This window comes from Citrus clementina, unplaced genomic scaffold (genome assembly GCF_000493195.1).
Source record: "Citrus clementina cultivar Clemenules unplaced genomic scaffold, Citrus_clementina_v1.0 scaffold_3, whole genome shotgun sequence".
NCBI lineage: Eukaryota > Viridiplantae > Streptophyta > Magnoliopsida > Sapindales > Rutaceae > Citrus > Citrus x clementina.
In genome coordinates, this window is record NW_006262339.1 from 36,627,257 (window position 1) to 36,646,771 (window position 19,515).

Here is a 19,515-nt window from a genome sequence, read left to right on the forward strand (position 1 = left end):
GTTTACCTCCTTTCTTCTTCAAAGTGAGTGAGAATGCACACGATTTTAACTTATGTACTCTTATTCCTATGTATTATATATAAATGTATCGGTAATACTATAGTTATAAACTGATGGGACATGACCATATTTACTCACGACAACATAAAATGTCGCAATTTAGGTGTCTATATACACATTTGGAGTAGCATGTCAGCTCAGCGACAAGTATAGCCGGCAATCCTACTCTCACACTGGCGTTATATCCGTCTTTATCACGTTGTTGATAGAAGTACTGGCCAAAATGTCCAATACTTTCTCTGCAAGTGTGTTCTTGGTGACCATTTTCAAAGGAAATATATTATTGAAGATTTTGGCCAGCAGCAAATAAAATACTCTTTGTTGAAAGAGATCTATATATATATATATATAAAAACGGCATGAAGATAGGTTTGAACATTGATTGGCTATTGGTGAAAATATGTGGGAATATTGGGAACCCAAAAAAAAAAAAAATCCATGAATAAGACACAAACTTTCCAAATAATTTTTGCATATTCGCACATTTTATTAGTAGACCCTCAAACTTATAATTTTCATATTATAAGAAACTACTTTTTCTTTCTCTTTTAAAATGGTTTACTATAATATAGGATTTTTCGAATGAGAAATCAGGGTTATTTTCGTGGGCAAAGCCTCGGAAATACACATTTGCCTTTGGAAAAAGTCATTTATGAATTCTAAGTTCGTAACAATACACTGGTGTCAACTTGAATATTGCGCTCTGTGTGAAAGTTTTTTCTTTGGTGTTATTACTTGGGCCAAAAAAATGTGTTCCTTTATATCAAATCCTAGGGATGTTAAGAATTATTTCTTTAATAGTTACACATACATAAATGGAATACAAAATTTGTATTTTAAATGATGTTTGTATTCTAAATTATGTATCACCAATCAATGGCAATTATCTATTTGGTAATAATTGAATTTTTACATCTTCATTAAGAGATAATTTTAAAGCACTGATAAATGAACGGCATGTCATGTGCATGTATCACATCATTTGGGATTCAAACCTTATAAGCATGTAACAAATTGAAGGAAATTAGAAGATTAGTTGATCAATTATGGTTCTGTTTAGCGGGGAAACAAAGGAACAATCATGACACGTTTCCACAATCATAAATAATTTCGGGTTAGTCTATCTGTATATTAAAGATTATATATATATATAGCCATTTGTCTATCGAACTTGATAGCTAAAAAGAAGCCACATGATCATGATCATGAATTGCGTACGCATAAATTACAACAGAGAAGCAATTAAAATTAAATCCGTCTAAAAATTATGCCGTTAACTTCAAAGATTTATTAAAGAAACAAGAAATATATATATATATATATATATTCAATCAATATGGAGCTCCATCTTCATACTGCCACAATTTGATTCCCAGCAAAACCATCCGCAGACAATCCTGCAGCATCAAGGCACAGGCCAGGATTAATAAAGCCAATGTTGAGAAAACCATGGTAATTATGAAATAATATCTGCGCTCGTACCACCAAGTCTTTCTGACCCTGAAGTTAAATAATTAACGGTAAGTTGCCTCACCTACTACCCATACTACTTGTTACTTTCTTTTCTTATTCAGGGCCTTCCTAATTCTACTGCTTCATCATCATCATCCTCATCATTTCATAATTCTCCTGATCAGGTGGGTAGGGTTCCTTGTTGTGACAAGGCAAATGCGAGGAAGGGACTATGGTCACCAGAAGAAGACTCAAAGCTTCTGAGTTACATATTAGAATATGGAACTGGTGGCAACTGGATTGGTCTTCCTAAGAAAGCTGTTACCTATCATGACAACTAATAATCAAATCAACTCAAACATAGATGATTCCGTGGTACTTTTCGTATCTAACCCTTGTTCTTCTTTTCTTTTTTTTTTGTATTTAATCTTTTGACTTTGGATCGGGTCTAAACAGATGCGGGAAGAGTTGCAAGTTGAGATGGCTAAACTACCTCAGGCCAAATATTGAGAGCAGGATATTCACTGGTGAGAGATTCATATTGCCGGCCGGTGAGATTACTGGTAGGAAAGGTTACACTCTCGTGCCTTTAATAATGTCTGTGCACTTTTCTCCGGCAGAAATGATGCAAATTTCAGCTTTCCTATTATCATTGCCATCGAGTTGGAACTTGGTGACAATCAAGCATCCCTTGTGCGATATTCAGCGGGTCCTCAAGTTCTTCGAAAGCTGATGTTCGCTCGAGGAGCTGATACTAATAGTATGGTTAGCTCTCGTCAGAGTTCTCTCAATGATCATTTCTATATACAAATATCTGATTATCATCATCACTCCGCGGGTTCAATTGATTCTTCACTTTTCCAGTCACATAATGTTACACATTATGATGAAAATCGTGTACTTGTGCCGTACTGTGATGAATCATTATTATCCCACCCTGAGGGCGATTCTAGAGTAATTCCATCACTGTGCCATGGAACTGGACTCGCCGAGACATTTCTCATGATGCTTGCTAAAACAGCTTCAATTTTATGGACACTGTCAAAGGACAGCAACTCGGTCTCGTGTAATGCTCGAATCCTCTCCGATTTTTCTACGGCTAGCAACATCATAGGATTTCTTTGTTTCATGTACAATATTTTTCTCTTTGGCCGTAAACATGGAATAGTTGTGAACCATTACAGGAATAGCTTATGTAGTCACTGCCTTTGGATTCTTAGGAGTCATGGCCACGAGATTGCATGATAATCTTAACTTGTGGATCACGGCTGCTGCTTGTATAGCAGCTTTGCCTGCCTTGGCCCCCACGTTCATGAAATAAGTTTATTAATTATATATATACATACATACACGCTGGGCAGATTTTTCCTTACAATGGTGAATAAATAGCTGCTAGACGGTCGAATATTATTTGTTAAATCCAAATTTTGGAATGTGCTTACGAACATTAATAAAGGGTCGGATTCAGGTCATAACTAATGGGGCTTCAGCTCTAATGAGAGAAAATAAATTTTAAAAAATAAAGAAAAAAATTATTTCATTTTCTAATTAGTTTAGTTCAATCAATTTCGTTGGATAAAATAAACTTTATAAAAATAAAGAAAAACTAATTGAGTTTCTAATTAGCCTATTAAATCTATAAAAAAAAACTCCTATTAAATCTATAAAAATAGTTCCCATGAACCCATAAAATTTAAGCTTTAACCTTAAAAATTATACTACTCCATAATTTGATAAAAAATAAATGTCTACAGTGACACAGATAATTTTACTATTATTTAATTTAACCCCACTAAATCTATAAAAATAACTTCTATAAACTCATAATCCAATAGAAATTTTTAGTTTTCTTAGGTAATTTTACACCAGTAAATCATTTTTCTATATCCACCAACGTATATACACCTCATAATTAATTTTTAAATCTTTTACCACTGTTAGTAAAAATTATAAAGACGATTTAAGTTAAGCAACTCTGCTAGAGGCGTTAAAAAACCGCAATATTAGTGAATTAGGTAGGAATTTCATTGATTCTTTTATTCAGTTCTATAGGAGATTAATTCTTAAAAATATTTTTCCAGTTCCATAGAAACATTTTCTAAAATAATATAATAACATGAAATTTTAAAAATAAATGACGGAATTCAAGCGAGTTCTTGGTTTCCGAGTTCACAAACCCAAATAATTTTAACTCAAACTTACAATTTCAATATACTCAACATAGAGATTTTCAATAGTTATGTAAATAAAATATACAAGGATTTTGCTTTCTGAAAAATATGGGGGCAGGAAAAAAAAAAATAATAGCCAAATTTGAAATGGAAAAATGAAATCACCTGTTTATGTTTCAACTGACAAATATGCGTACATAGCTACAACAAAATTTTGGGTTGCAACGAACACCACCCGGACGTTACAAGATTCATTGATTCAATACTACCTCTTGTGATTATCAACAAGGAAAATTGAATCAAAACAACAGCATCTAATTTTTGAATCTTGTGCTTCGACTGATTCCTGGGTTAATGCCAGTGGCTTCTCCACCATAAGGACCAGTGGGTTTCCTGACATCCCGAACCTGCCCTTTACGACGCACAACAGCTTTCTCATGCTTCGACTGCACATTGCAATTAGAGACAAAAGTGAGATACCGTTTCAGAATCAAGCATAGCAAATTAATTCTACAAAGAATTTCCAACACATACTCTGTATTTCTTTCTTGGATTCTTAGTTAGCTTCTTGCGTGCACGTGTCAAACCCCTGTTCTTCTCCATCTGATGTAAATTGGCAGCAAAAATTAACTATAGGAAGCCATGAAAGGAAAGATTGAATAAGCTGATAAAATTAAATACACTCACCTGATAAGTGATATGCCGCTTTCCATCTACAGTTTCAGGCAAAGATGGCGTTGCTGGGGTCCTGCAAAAACAAACATGTTTTGAGATAAAATCTAAAGTAACTTGGACAAGTCAAATTGCACTCTCACTTGAGAGAAAAATGGAAAACCATATCAACAAACATTTAAAGCACCAAAATGTAGGAGGAAATCAATAATTAAACACAGCAAAACAAACATACCTTGTATAAATCTCAGATTTAGCAGCTAGTTTTTCAGTTCGGTGACGTTTTACTTGTTCGTAAAATTCATCTTCAGACTCCCTGGTTTCCCCATCATCCCCAACCTCCATATCATCATCTTTGTCAGTCTTAAATGTGCCAAGTTCATCCCAAGCATCATCCTCAGACTTAATTCCTGCTCCTGCCAGCACTCTGAGCTCATGTTTCCTCCGCCTTTCTCCAATGTCGTCCCTCTTAGGAAGATCATCATCACCAGAAACAACCTTCCAAAAGGAAGAGAAAAATTGTTACATACATACTACAATCATCTAAATAGAGCTTATCAGGTATACAACCATGATGTTTGATTAATATCACCACAAGCTGCTTTCAATAAGAATTCCAGTTCCAGCCTCACAAAAAAGACCTAGGTACGTTCAGTCCAAGGTCATCAAGCTCCAGCATTGGATCAAATGGGTTAAGAGGTGGTTGGCTTGTGGTGGTGAAGTTCATATCTTAATAGTTGAAAACAAGTATTATCTGGGAAATCATATTCAAATCTAACAAAACTATCCCTTAAATACCACAACAATAAATGGAATCTGCCTGTCATTTGAAAAGCAAAGAGAGCAACAGCTCAACTATTGAATTCTTCATCAATTTATTAAGAGCTTATTAAAATATAAATGCAGTTTCCTAAATTATGTTTGAAGTATTAACTTCAGCCATATTTAAACAAGGAAAAGGAAACTGAACATAATATGCAAAGTTGCAAACCATGTTAAGCCGATGATTGATCCCCTATGAAGAGCACCTTTTGTTAAGGAAGAATTTTTGGCCCATCATAGAACTCTATTAAAAAGACATGCAAAGAGGAGATAATATTATCAAGTTTCATACCTTTGGCTTACTTGGATGAGCAGGGACAAGTTGGGAAATTTTACTTGATCGCAATGAGCTTACATGCCCATTACTCATTCCTACAGTTCCCCTCTCAACACCCGTAGCATCGTCATCAAAATCATCAAATGTTTCAAGCTGTCTGCTCCATTCCAAGTCAGAAGAATGAATCTTCAAATAATCAATATGCAGCATAATTTCAAGAATTTAAAAGCCAAGCAGTACCCGTTCACTGGTTTCAGATGTTTCTTTCTTTTCCCAGGCATTGGAGCAATAGATCTAAAGACTCCCTTCCGCTCCAATTTTTCCTCAAGGGCAGCTCTTACTTTTAACATTTCCATGCTCTGTACACCAACTTGATCGTTCTGCAATATTTGAAGAGTCAAAGATTTGCAAATAGCAGAGGCAACAAAATGAAAATATAATGCCACTTTGGAAAAGGAAAATAAGAACATATCAAACATGACATAATCCACCTGATGCTTGCGTTTCCGTCCTTTATCATCATGATCCCTCAAAATGTCCTCCATTTTCAATTCATTTACATCTAAAGCCTGTAGTATTTAAAAGGAAAACAAAAACATCAAAAGATTAACTTGTAAAAGAAAACTTATTTAAGACAGAAAACACAGAACTTGTGACTACCGCTGCTCCATGATCTGTATCAGCTGAGACAGAAGATGAATTGTGATGATTATCCGCAGCAGAATTGGATGCCATTTTAGCATTCTCTCTAACCAACTTCGCCGCAATTTCAGCTGAATGGTCATTCTTCAAAATCTCATCTAACTCAGATGGAAGATTCTCATCAAGTTGTTTAATCTGTTAAGTAGATCATACATAAGAAAGTTTCAAGCTACAACATAATTAGCCCTTCCCTCTTTGATGACAAACAAGGAAACAAATTCATGTAAGCCAAAGAAAAACGACCAAAAAAGAAAAAAATACAAATAATCATAAATAGAATGCAGATTGTAATAAGGATAAATTCAAACAAATTGAACAATCAGTGGACAATAAAACATAATTTATGTAAAAGAATAGCTAATAAGATAACAATTAAATACTGAAATTAGTATAAAGTTATCATCTATTAATTACTGGCTCTATAGATTGATCTACACTTCCTGATCATCTGTAGTCATTTACTTTTACTTTCTTGAAAATATTAATCTAACCTTATATATGAAGCATGTAAAAAATGGCTAGGACTTCATATTGCATATTATGACCCCCTAATTCCCAATCACATATAATTTTACAGCATGGTATCGCTACATTGTGTAAGTACTATATTCCAAGATTTAGAAGAACATAAATTATCCAATAGTTCATATGATTGTCATTGTAATAAAGAATCTCTTTCTTTAGATAATATAAAATCCATCCATGCTATGAAAACAAAAAAATTATTCTTTAATCCATATAAATCTATCAAGGCTATGCAAGCAAAAAATTATCTAATGACCATAGAGGATAGGGTAGCCTCTTCAAAGAGAGCAGAAGACCTTATCCAGCAATCCCTTGATCTCTACAAGGCGAGCTATGACAGGATGATCACGAACTGGCTCCCCTTCAGACTTGAGAAGAAGATAAAAGGTTATGGCTTGGCAATAGGCCAGCAATAGAAGTTGCTTCACCTCCAAATAGCGCATCCCACCTTCCAGCATGATCTCCCGCTCTTTCACCTACACAAACCACCAGACACTTACCATGCTGAATACAAAGCCATCAATCAAATGAAAACTACTCCAGCCTTAATCAATGAAGAAACTAAGAAATGAAAGCGTCAGTAAATGCATTGGTGGGGGAAGGATTACAGGTGCAGCATGCTATTGGGACAGTTGCGATAATCGTAAAATTCAAATATCACAATCACTGCATCGAAAACATCTCATAGCATAAAACGTACTATAATTATAATTCTTTCAAATCACACAAAATCTGTGCTAATGCATCATATTTACAGACAACAAAAATAAAAGGAGATCAATTATAAATTTCTCTTAGTACATAGATTCAAAGTGCAGCAATTGACTCACATTTAGATTCCAGGGCTTACTCAATAAAGTGTGCAAGCATAATAGTCAGAGAAGAATAGTACCTTGTTTAACAACGGGTTAACTTTTATTTCAAGCTGTTCAAGCGCATCCTTCAGTTCTGACAGCAAACCAACCAACTCTGGAGCAGAACTGAAGGGGGCAGTATATTAGCTAGGAAGCATGTGTATATGACTTGTTATCATAACAACTATATGTAATTTAAAGCACTAATCACCAGACTATAAAATCAGCTAAGAATAAAACATCTAAAGATACAGATCCGGTCATATACTTTTTCATTTAGCCCCCATGTCACAAACTGGAAACACACTTCCCACACAACATATATTAAGAAGAAGCCTTTCTTACCATCAAAGGCTGCCAAATATACAACACAAAGCATTGACTCATTAACTGAGCATTTAGGGCATATTCTTAAGCTTTTTATAAACACAGGAGGCAGGCAAATAACTAGATATGCCAGTATACAAGATAATAACAAAAACCAAAGCTCTCAAATATCCTATTTATTCAAGAAATTGATTACAATTAAGAACATGCATGAAGAAAATTTATCCATAAGAAAAGCACAAAAGAGGTGGGGCAGCCCAATTATACCTGTATACCACATCCATTTGCTCCTCCTTTGACAATGCATACAAGTCTTTCTTAACCTCCTCATAACTTGTAATAGCATCATCTACAGCTTCTTTGCTTGCCCAAGGCTTTGTTGTACTTTTCCCTTTAATCGAGATTTCCTGTAAGAAATTGACAGGATGACAGTCAACCACTTTGAGCACTGAATTTTTAGAATCCAAATCCTTGCTGTTATCAAGGAAATTGGTAAAAGTGTCAAACCAACAATGTGCAAAACCCACTTCTAAGGTTAATCCCTTGTCACTCTCATCTTCATCATCTTCACTATCTCCAGCGTCTTGAAGGCCAAAGTCTTCCATTGCTAAAGAGGTTGCTCTTTTTTTCAGCTCCTCTACCACCAATTGTTCCTCTACATCAGGGGAATCATCATCACTTGATTGCAGCTACATAATTACAAGAAAAGAATTTAAATAATGTTAAAGACAACTTTAAAGTGTATGAGACTGAAACTATGAGATCAGTAATGTTATATAATTGAAACACTAACATAAATTTGTTAACAAGATTCAACTTGGATGGATAAACAGAGGAGAGAATGATAGAAAGAAGGCAAGCACTCTATAGTTGGCATTCAATCCTTACTTCAAAATCACGATTGTCACCATAATAATATTGGTTCTTTATCCCACCCCATAAATCTTTTTTTCCTTTCTTATCCTCTTCCTCATCATCATGCATCTCATCCTCAATGCCACCATACTTTGCCCGCAAAAATTTTTGTTGCCTTTTAACTGTGGACAATAACACACACACGTGCAAAAACTATTCAGTAAAACACATCTTCTAACCTCTGTGCAGTCCAGTCAATAGTAAGAGCCTCCAATAATAAAATTAAAAAGTTAATTCTGATAGAGATAGAGATACTGATGGAGTACAACAAAACCATTCAACGTGAAAAAGGCAAAAAAACAAAAAATGGGATTAATTAAACTAGATACTGATAATGTTACCTGGGAAAGCTTAGTGAAATATATTATTTTACTAAAAAGTATCAATTTTAACTGATCAAGCCAGGTTAATGAACGATTTTAGAAGAGTGTCCCAGCCTATTATCAAAAGCTGGCATAAAAAAAAGATCACAGGCAACAACGAAAATATCTATTGTTTAAATACAATATATTAATGAAACCGGCAAAACAACTGGACCAATGTTTTCATTATTTTTTATGAAAGAGAAAAAAAAAGCATATTTTATTAATCAGAAATTTTTCATACGAGGATGCACCCAATGCAAACCAACAATTAACCAAACGCAGCATAAATTAAAGAAGCTCCAAATTTATGATAGCATTCAGGGAAGTACTACTAAATGCAACACATTTCAAATTCCTTATTTCTTACTCTTTGCAGCCAATCCAGTATCTTGAGCATCATTGACATCATCGTCTTCATCATCTTCATCATCTTCATCATCCTGAGTGCAGCACATGGTTCAAACAAAGAGATGTTAAGAATCTATATCCATACTGTAGGACCAAAAAAAAAAAATCTTAGCCCATAAAATTTCTTTAGACAAAAATACACGTGAAAGTTTGTCATCTTAAAAATGTGTCAACTTTATGTGGTCAAAAGTAGGGGAAGAAAAGCGGCATTTATATTACTATTGGATTCTAATCAAGGATTACTTGTGATTTTCCTACAGCTTCGTTTAAGAGCTGATCAATACCAAAAAAATAGTACAAAAAAATTTAATGTTCTTTCGAATTCAAGGATGCTCCCAAACATGCATTCATCAAACATACAGAAGTTTTGAATTGCCTGCAATAAAAAATTCTCATTTTGTAACTTAAACCAACACAAAAGCTAGAACCATCAGCAATAAACAACATAAATGCAAACCTCAAAATCAAACACCGGATGCTCATTATCGTCATCAGAGTCCCCAACATCACCATTTACATCCAAAGGAATAACATCCCTCTGCTTGTGAACTGCAAAAACAATGTAAATAAAATCCCATCTCTTATTTTCTCAAACAAGCATCACTTCACAAAATATAAATAGCCAAGGGAAAAAATAGTGTGGCAAATAAATGAACAGAAAATGCACATGTGGACTGGGGACAGCAAAAAATTAAACTATTACATAAATAATTCCTAATAAAAAAATTCTTACAAGCATCAATTTCGTCATCCATATCTTCAGGATTCAAATCTTCATCTCGCAATCTTCTATTAGACTTCTTGTTGCCTGGCTTTTGACCCTTTCTTCTCTTGCCCATGACTTCAAATTAACTTGTTTAAATCACAAACAAAAATTAGCTAATTTTTCAATTATCCATTACATAAACAAAAATTTAGAAGACATTTCAATTCCGATTAGCTGAAGAACCAAAAAAAAATCAAAACGACCGAAAAAAAAGTCTATCTTACCGTTTAGGAGAAAAGCAATCTGTTTGATTCGACTCTGAAATTGGGAATCTCTTAAACCCTTCTGTAGTTCCTGTAAAAGAACCAAGAATAACCAAAGGTTTTGCAACTAGGGTTAGCAATTTGCGGGATGTTGTTGTCATTAAGCCCAGGCCCTTTAAAACACAGCGGGCTGGCCGGGCCCAGACTTTCATGAATTTTTAAATTAATTTTTTAATAAAACTAAAAAAAACTTAAATTAAAGATGATTATCCAATACATAATAAATTAATCGTCCATCACATAAAATATTAGGACCTGTCTACCTTACAGATTCTGTATGTAACAGACTGTGAGTTGACAAGAAGAGAGATGGATGCGTGACACGTGGACGGCGGATGGACCGGGAGATAATATCTAGAACCGGCCATTCCGGTTTTCTTCCGGTGACAAACTGAACTCCTCCCGGTTGCTGACCGGTAACCCGTCACTGAAATTGGTTAAAAAAACATTACGCTTGCCGTGTAGGGAATTATTATTTAGACTGGTGCATATAGCAAGCGAGGTGACGATGCATCTCCAGCAACAGCATGGTGTAAAAAACCCCTCCAAAATTAATTATCACTTTGGATCCACGGTGTGTGCCGCAGTTTAAGCTTGAGCAAGAGGTGAAAATGCGGCCAATATATCTACTCCAGGGGCACTGATGTCTGGCTGAAATGATTTTTGAGCATCAGATCAGTAGAATTCATTATCGTATTTACATAGGTGACAACGCAAAGTTTTAAAATAATGTATACCTTCAAGATTTCTGGTACAATTGCATTTGGCCCGCGTAAAGAAAAGCCAACGACAACAGGGGCATCAAAATCCTTAACTGCTTCAGTTTTTAATATTTCTGCTACAGGCGTTCTATAATCCAGATAGAAAGAGTGATTTAATTATTGGAAAAAAATAAAATGAAATAATAAGGATATAAAATATAAACTTTGTAGATTCCTTGTAGGAAATAAGGATGCTGAAGCTATCCTGGGTTACGGCCACTGCTGGCAATGAAACAACAAAGCAAACTTTGTCGAATTCGTTGTTTAACAAGACTGATCCGGCAGCACCAGCTTTGCGAACCTCAGGATAGTTTTTAAATGATAGACATATAACAATCTTTCCCTTAACTAAGCTACCGTTAACGCACCCTGGATTACACTCCCTGAAATTGAACAAAATTTCCAAATTATTGTGTTTTTGTACGAGGAAGAAAAAGATTTGAAATGAAACATTAAGAAGAAAAAGATTCGCAATGAAACATTAAGAATAACGTACTGAGAGGAAAGTTCTTGACATGATTCAGAAATTTCTTTCCCTTATACCAGCGGAAATCTTCTTCCTTTCATAGCGAAAGAATTAATTGAATATCCCTGGAGTATAGAGATAGTTAGAATGCTTGTAGAAAGTTTGGATGCATATAGAATTTGAAATACAAGAACTTTGATTCTTACAGATATTGCCTTTCCATTTCCAAGAGCAACTTTATCAACAAATAGGCGATCTGTAGTACTGGCCGCTACTGACATCAACCACGGAGCTACGCTAGCTGTCAAACCTGGACCACTATTGCCAGCTGAATTTAAGGTCAGGACTCCTTTTGCCATCGCATGAAAAGCACCAATTGAAATGGCGTCCTCGCTAAAGTCACGTGTCTTTTGTTACTTCACATCCGGTTGCACATAAACCATTAAAGCCGGTTTCCCATGCTTTGGGTTATTTTTTAGCATTATTTTTCTGACCGTTCCCAACCATCCATCTTTCTCTATCCACATTCAAAGATTGAGATTGCAAGTCCGTTACATACAGAATCTGTAAGGTAGACATGTCCAAAATATTAACAATGCAATATGATAAATCACAAATGCTAATATTAAAAATAAATTAATCTAATATTTACGAGGCCAAATAATTTTAGATATAATTTTAGACGAGATAACAAGTTAAGAAACTGTCTTTAGAATCAATTTGTTCAAATAAGTTACAAAATTACTTGTTCACGTTGAAAATTGCTATTTCTGTCACACCTCCTCATTTCCTGGGATAACATATTTTATTACGCCTGCAGTATATATGAAATATTTAGCACTCTTCACTGCAACGAAGGTCATATTGCTTTTTTAATTGGTGAATTTGTTTGTCCTGCCTCGTAATAGTTTGATTTTAAGTTAAAGAGGACTACCGATGTTTGAGAAGACAAAGTGTAAATATTCGACCGATATTGGAAATTCTACATAATTTCTCAGAATTTCTACAATAAAAATTTTTTTAAAGCTTACTTGAGGTGGAGTATAGAAATCAGATTCGTATAGAAATAAGATATTTTTGAAATAAATATTCTTTAATGAAATTATAAATATTCCACAGTATTCCTTAGTTGGCAGCTAAAGGTGATGGGTTTTTAAGGTTCATATAGAAATAAGATTTCTGCAAAAATTAATGAAATTATCTTTAAGATATTTTTGACATTGTATAAAAGATAGGAAAGCTATTTTACCTCCGTTCTAAAAAAAATTGGGGTTTTAAAATGTAAGAGTAAAAAAATTTATTAAAAAATAAGTATACACTATTAAAAATATTCAATAAATATTTTTGGGATAAAAAAAATACTATTGGCCTCTACAAAAATCATACCAAATATATACAGAGAGAGATCGTATTATCATGCTGCTACCTATTACACACACACACACACACACACACACACACACACGCGTAATGGGGCTAGTTGTATCTATTCATGCTTTTTCTCTGCCTTCTATTTTCATTTTGTTAATTGTGGGCAGATTTATCACATTTATGGTGTGCACTTAATAACATGCGAGTTTTCGAAAATTATGGGCTTTTGTCAGTTTGTGCCTTCCTTCAGACAACAGAAGTCGAGTCAACTCTCAAGTCAATCCTCAAATCTCTCACGCTCAGCAGGCCTCTATCTTCTCAACCACCCGAAGCTCAACGCTGCCGTTTCGGTCACGATCGATGTCTGAGTCGACTCAGTGCCCGTGCATCAAATTTGATGGGATCGAAACCAATTTTTTATAAGGTAAAATAGAGTTTTTTTTTATATTTTTTTTAAAAAAAACCCAATGCTGTTAATTCCTTCGATTTCAGAAATTAATTTGCTGTCATTCCATTGCTGTCACGGTTGTTTTTGCTACTTAATTATTTTGCTGGAAGAGAAAAGTGATGGGGAAGGGGAAACAATTTGGTTATTTTTGTTGCTACAAGAGCAACTTTGATCATCTGACGAAAGAAGTTGAAAAGCTGAGGGAAAGGAGAGAGAGTGTTCAGCATAGGGTTGATTTTGCTAAAGAAAATGGGGAAGAGATCGAACAGAGTGTTGAGAATTGGCTGATTAGTGTGGACAAGATCGTTGAGGAGGCAGGGAAGTTTGTTGAAGATGACGAGGAAGCAAATAATCCTTGTTTCAAGGGTTTGTGTCCAAATTTGAAGAATCGGCACCAGCTTAGCAAGAAAGCAGCGAAGGAGGTGAAAGCTATTGTTGAACTACAGGATGAGGGGAATTTTGATCGAGTTTCTGTTCGTGGCATTTCAAGGGACAGATTGGTTGCGTATACTGAAAGTTATAATGAAGGTCATGACTTTATTGAGTCAAGAGAGTCCATTTTGAATGATATACTAGATGCATTGAGGGGTCCTTATGTCAGCATGATTGGGGTGTATGGAATGGCTGGCATTGGGAAGACGACACTGGTGAAGGAAGTTGCTCGGCTGGCTAAGGAAGGCAGGATATTTGATGAGGTAGTTTTTGCTGAGGTATCGCAGACTCCAGATCTGAAAAGGATTCGACGGGAAATAGCAGATCAGCTAGGTTTGAATTTCTGTGAGGAGAGTGACTCTGAAAGAATAATGATGTTATGTGATCGATTGAAGAGAGAGAAGAAGATCCTTGTTATATTGGATGATATTTGGACAAGCCTTGATTTGGAGAGAACTGGGATTCCTTTTGGAGATGTTCATAGAGGGTGTAAAATATTAGTGACCTCAAGACGTAGAGATGTTTTGGTGAGTGAGATGCATTGTCAAAATAACTACTGTGTTTCTGTTTTAAATAAGGAAGAAGCCTGGAGCCTTTTCTCAAAAGTGGTAGGTAATTGTGTTGAAGACCCTGATTTGCAAACTGTTGCAATTCAGGTAGCCAATGAATGTGGAGGTCTGCCTATTGCCATTTTAACAGTTGCAAGGACATTGAGAAATAAGCCTTTGTTTGTATGGAAGAAAGCTTTGCAAGAATTGAGGTTTTCTGCAAGAAACTTTACAGGATTGGAGGCACTGTTGGGTTCAACTATAGAGTTGATTTACAATAATTTGGAAGGTGAGGAACTCAAATTAACCTTTTTGCTTTGTAGTCTAATGAAACATCCATGTGATGCTCCCATTATGGACTTGTTGAAATATGGAACGGGTTTGGGTTTATTTGAAGACATTTATACGATGCAAGAAAGACGAGATAGAGTCTATGCATTGGTCCGTGGACTCAAAGATAACTGTTTGTTGCATGACGATGATACCGCAGACTGGTTTTCTATGCTTGGCTTTGTTCGTAATGTTGCCATATCAATTGCATCCATAAATCTTATGGTGAGAAATGATGCTTTGATTGAATGGCCGAATAAGGACATGCTTAAAAACTGCATTGCAATCTTCCTTCATGATATTAACACTGGGGAGCTTCCTGAAGGGTTGGAATATCCACACCTCACATCTTTCTGTATGAATCCAAAGGATCCTTTTCTCCATATTCCTGACAATTTTTTTGCTGGTATGCCAAAGCTAAGAGTTTTGGTATTGACTAGAATGAAGTTATTGACTCTGCCATCATCCTTTTGTCACCTACCAAATCTTGAATCATTGTGTCTGGATCAATGCATACTGGGAGACATAGCGATTATTGGAAACTTGAAGAACCTAGAAATCCTTAGTTTATGCTGTTCTGATATTGAGCAGCTGCCCAGAGAAATAGGTGAATTGACTCAGCTAAAGTTGTTAGATTTGAGCAATTGTTCAAAGCTAAAAGTTATTCCTCCAAATGTTATATCCAGTTTGTCCCAATTAGAAGAACTTTATCTGGGTAATACATCTGTTGAATGGGAGTTTGAAGGACTTAACCTTGAAAGAAATAATGCTAGCCTTCAGGAGTTGAGCATTTTGTCTCACCTGACAACTTTGGAAATTCATATTCGAGATGCTGTGATCCTGCCAAAGGGATTGTTTTCCCAAAAGCTTGCAAGGTACAAAATACTCGTAGGAGATGTGTGGGACTGGCCTGGTAAGTCTGAGAATACAAGAACCTTAAAACTCAAGCTTCCTACCAACATTTACTTGGATGAGATAATAATGAATTTGAAGGAAATTGAAGAGTTGTATTTGGATGAAGTTCCAGGTATTGAGAATGTTCTTTATGAATTAGACAGAAAGGGTTTGCCGGCATTGAAGCATCTCCGTGCCCAAAATAATCCGTTCATTTTATGTATTGTTGACTCAATGGCGCAGGTCCGCTGTAATGCCTTTCCTGTTTTGGAGTCAATGTTTCTTCATAACTTGATTCACTTGGAGAAAATATGTGATGGTTTACTTACAGCAGAGTTTTTCTCTAAATTGAGAATCATAAAAGTGAGAAACTGTGATAAATTGAAAAATATCTTCTCATTCTCCATTGTCAGAGGCCTTCCACAACTTCAGATACTTAAGGTGATAAAATGCAATAATATGGAAGAGATTTTCTCTTTTGGAGGAGAAGATGATGTTGGCTACAATGAAGTGGATAAGATTGAATTTGGTCAATTACGTTCCTTGATTCTGAAATTTCTTCCACAGCTCACAAGCTTCTACGCTCAACTGAAGTCATCTGATGAGCTTGATACACCCAAGCCACTTTTCAACGAAAGGGTACCTTTCCCTCCATTGTTTTTTTTTTTTTTTGCCCTTTCTGTTTATTTCAATAGTTACACAAGTTTAGGAATATGAACTCCTTAGGATAGGAGAAGGGAATGTGATCAGTTCACTCTTAATGTAGCATAAATTATATGGCTTTAGGTTCAATTTGGGGGTTTTATAGTGGCTTGCATTTTTGTCTCCTTTGATTGAAGGTTTTTATCTTTGATAGTTCTTTTGTGAAGAGGCATCACCATTAATGTGTTTTTGCATTAATTGTTGTAGTTCGCTGAATCCTGTTAAACCCTAGGCTTGGTTCTACTACTTTTCGGATTAGGAATAGTTTTTAAATAGAATGTAGCAGCAAACTTTTGTGTGTGGAGAAGTTAAATGTTAACTTTTTACAGAGAATGACAGTGATTAGTTTATGTGAAATAAATTGAAATAAGAACTATTTCTTCAGGTTGTGTTTCCTAACTTGGAGACCTTGGAACTTTATGCAATTAATACTGAAAGGATTTGGCACAACCAACCTGTGGCAGTATCTCCTGGCATACGAAATTTAACCCGCTTGATTGTGCATGGCAGTGAGAAAATTAAATATTTATTTCCGTCTTCTATCGTTAGAAACTTTGTCCAGCTCCAACACCTTGAGATATGCCACTGCACAGTTTTGGAGGAGATTGTTAGCAAGGAAAGAGGAGAAGAAGCAACTGCTACATTTGTCTTTCCAAAAGTAACCTACCTGAAACTTTGTAATTTATCAGAACTTATAACTTTCTACCCTGGAATACATACTTTGGAATGGCCATTGTTGAAAAGATTGGAGGTATATGGTTGCAACAAAGTAAAGATATTCACTTCGGAATTTCTCAGCTTCCCGAAAAATAGTGAGGAGATCCAACGCAATATTCCAACACAGCAAGCCCTCTTCTTAGTTGAAAAGGTACAAGACCATCTATTTTCTTCTAAAAATATCGGCAGTGATTTGAAAAGTCTTTTCATAAGTGCACTTAAGTTATATAAATTAGCAACATAACAACATTGGTAGTATGAGTATATTCACATTATATGCAAGTTTATAAAAATATTAAGCATTTATTTGCTTTCTTATGGCAGCTTAAACTTAAGAATGTCTGTTTTTTTTTTTTTTTGAATTACATGAGACTAATGCTCAGATTACAACTCATATTATATGAGATTTACAACTGATATTTACAATCAGACAATTACTAGAACTAGTTTACATTAATTCTTATATAGCACTGCCCAGATTTTACTCTTTCTAATATTCGAGAGATGTCTACTCCACTCACATTTCGAAAGGGAGAAGACTGACTTCACTTAATTATATATCATAATTAAGGAAGGAAATAAGCCCCTACATACATCGCGGGGGCTCGAATCGCTGCCCTCACAGTTGTGAGTGCAGGGTGCTAGCCACTGGGCCAAAGGCCCAATGGTTAAGAATTTGTGTTAATCTTACTTGGAGACACTAGTTTGCATTCGTTTTGGAAGTCATAATTAGGTATATTCAATGTTTTGGAACAAGTTGGACTAGCCTTATGATTGGTTAATTTAAATAGGTGCTTATCAACATGCAAAACTTTTGGTAATTCATGTCATTTGGCGTCTCTATTTTTTACTTAAAATTGTTTTAAGGGCTTGGCAAAAGTTCACACAATCTAATAATATGGATGAACCCAGATGATAAAAACGGTTGTTGGATTGATCTTTATCAGGTTGTTAATGGACCAACCCATTAAAACCCATTCCATAAGGGGTTGCATTTGGGCTTAAGCAACAAAACCAATTTCACCATTACCTATTATCACTTAATATTAATATTTTAATATATGTAATAAATTGAATTATAAATTTTTAAAACAAAAAAGGAAATACTTTAAATTGACTACTTTTGTAAATTTATCACAAATCATAAAATTCTTAGGTATTTATTGTAAAACTTGGAGCCATCATCGTATGATTGCATCAAACATTAGTCAATTTTCTTCTCCGAACATGAATTCTTCCAAAAAATCTCTTTCTATGATTTTTTTTTTTTCTCTTAAGATTTTAGCATAATCTATTATTATTATTATTATTATTATTATTACTCCATAATATTGGTGAACTTAATAATTGATACTTTGTTTTTCTTTTTTGGGTAGACGGATGTTATGAATGTTAGGGTCGGTTTTGCATTTTAAAGAACTATGCTTTGCGAATTGTTATTTCTTTTTTTAAACTAAAAATATATAACAGTTATTTTAAATTACCAAAAAGAGTGGGTTAAATGGGTGGTTCAATTAACACAATAATGAGAACGAATGAGTCTTCTTTTTCATTTTTCGACCCAATAATTTAATGGTTCAGTTTGGGCTGGCGTCATTTAACATGACACGAATCCACTTAAACATGACCCATTGCCAGACCCTTTAATTTATTTTATTTTTTAAAAGACAAGATCATTGTGGTTTCGTATATGTTATCTTTTTCAAATCTGCTAATTGAACTGATAAAATAGGTTTTGAAAATTTTGGTATCAGTGGAATTTAAAACTTTTTACTGTTTATTGATTACGAATCTACTGAAAATACTATTTGACGAGCAAGAAAGAGAAAAGAAGGAAATTAAGTATTTTTCTTTTAGCTTTTCATTTGGTTCAAAATGTGGGAAGTAGAAAAATGAAAAAGTAGGGAAAATCTTTTAATATGGTGCTTTTGGGTGACCCCATTTATTTTCTTTCAGTTCAAGCTGGTCTATACTAAAAAATTTCCACATTAATTGGTCTACGGATGACCATCTATCCAACGTTGTTCCCCTTTTGCCTGTTAATATGATATCTTAATTACTATACATTGTGAAATAGTTTGATGGAAATCTAATCTGCTCTTGTCCATTGTTGTTCAGGTTGGCTCCCATCTGGAAGAACTGAAGTTGAGTGGAAAGGACATCACGATGATACGCGAGGGCCGGTTGCCAACATACCTTTTTCAAAACCTTAAAATTCTTGAGGTTGTGAATGAAAAGCTTTAAAAGCCTTATATATTCTTTTTTTT

General features: G+C 34.8%; 2 protein-coding genes across 5 annotated transcripts; one reads left to right on the forward strand and one right to left on the reverse strand.

Annotated features, from left to right (window-relative positions):
- Nucleotides 1–3,808: 3,808 nt before the first annotated feature.
- Nucleotides 3,809–11,477, reverse strand: LOC18048210 (something about silencing protein 10). Of its 4 annotated transcripts, XM_024188449.1 has the most exons (19): nucleotides 11,317–11,477; nucleotides 10,843–11,230; nucleotides 10,541–10,610; nucleotides 10,284–10,391; nucleotides 10,008–10,099; nucleotides 9,510–9,582; nucleotides 8,751–8,899; nucleotides 8,390–8,551; nucleotides 8,130–8,269; nucleotides 7,574–7,661; nucleotides 6,978–7,157; nucleotides 6,115–6,291; nucleotides 5,946–6,023; nucleotides 5,695–5,834; nucleotides 5,470–5,611; nucleotides 4,591–4,853; nucleotides 4,371–4,431; nucleotides 4,218–4,286; nucleotides 3,809–4,129 (listed from the first exon to the last, which is right to left on the reverse strand). In XM_024188449.1, exons 2-19 carry the CDS (start codon nucleotides 10,945–10,947, stop codon nucleotides 3,998–4,000), a joined length of 2,229 nt encoding a protein of 742 aa, XP_024044217.1. In that variant the 5' UTR covers nucleotides 10,948–11,230; nucleotides 11,317–11,477; the 3' UTR covers nucleotides 3,809–3,997. The 4 variants fall into 4 exon arrangements, with proteins under 4 accessions (XP_024044217.1, XP_024044218.1, XP_024044219.1 ...); XM_024188450.1 differs by lacking the exon at nucleotides 11,317–11,477 and having other exon boundaries at nucleotides 10,284–10,402; nucleotides 10,848–10,866; XM_024188451.1 differs by lacking the exon at nucleotides 11,317–11,477 and having other exon boundaries at nucleotides 10,848–10,862.
- Nucleotides 11,478–13,349: 1,872 nt separating this feature from the next.
- On the forward strand, nucleotides 13,350–19,492 carry LOC18048211 (probable disease resistance protein At4g27220). Its single transcript, XM_024187471.1, has 4 exons — nucleotides 13,350–13,601; nucleotides 13,704–16,468; nucleotides 16,917–17,399; nucleotides 19,367–19,492. The coding sequence occupies exons 2-4, from the start codon at nucleotides 13,745–13,747 to the stop codon at nucleotides 19,490–19,492; spliced, it is 3,333 nt and encodes a 1,110-aa protein (XP_024043239.1). The 5' UTR covers nucleotides 13,350–13,601; nucleotides 13,704–13,744.
- The last annotated feature ends 23 nt before the right edge of the window (nucleotides 19,493–19,515 follow it).

Excerpts from the sequence above, each read along its gene's own strand:
- LOC18048210 (XM_024188449.1), bottom strand. The coding sequence starts at position 10,947 with ATGGCCGGTTCTAGATATTATCTCCCGGTCCATCCGCCGTCCACGTGT. Across the intron at positions 8,270-8,389 it reads ACAAGGGATTAACCTTAGAA|GAAATCTCGATTAAAGGGAA; the intron begins GTGGGTTTTGCA and ends AATTTCTTACAG. Across the intron at positions 6,024-6,114 it reads ATACAGATCATGGAGCAGCG|GCTTTAGATGTAAATGAATT; the intron begins GTAGTCACAAGT and ends TAAATACTACAG.
- LOC18048211 (XM_024187471.1), top strand. The coding sequence starts at position 13,745 with ATGGGGAAGGGGAAACAATTTGGTTATTTTTGTTGCTACAAGAGCAAC. Across the intron at positions 16,469-16,916 it reads AGCCACTTTTCAACGAAAGG|GTTGTGTTTCCTAACTTGGA; the intron begins GTACCTTTCCCT and ends CTATTTCTTCAG. Across the intron at positions 17,400-19,366 it reads CCCTCTTCTTAGTTGAAAAG|GTTGGCTCCCATCTGGAAGA; the intron begins GTACAAGACCAT and ends ATTGTTGTTCAG.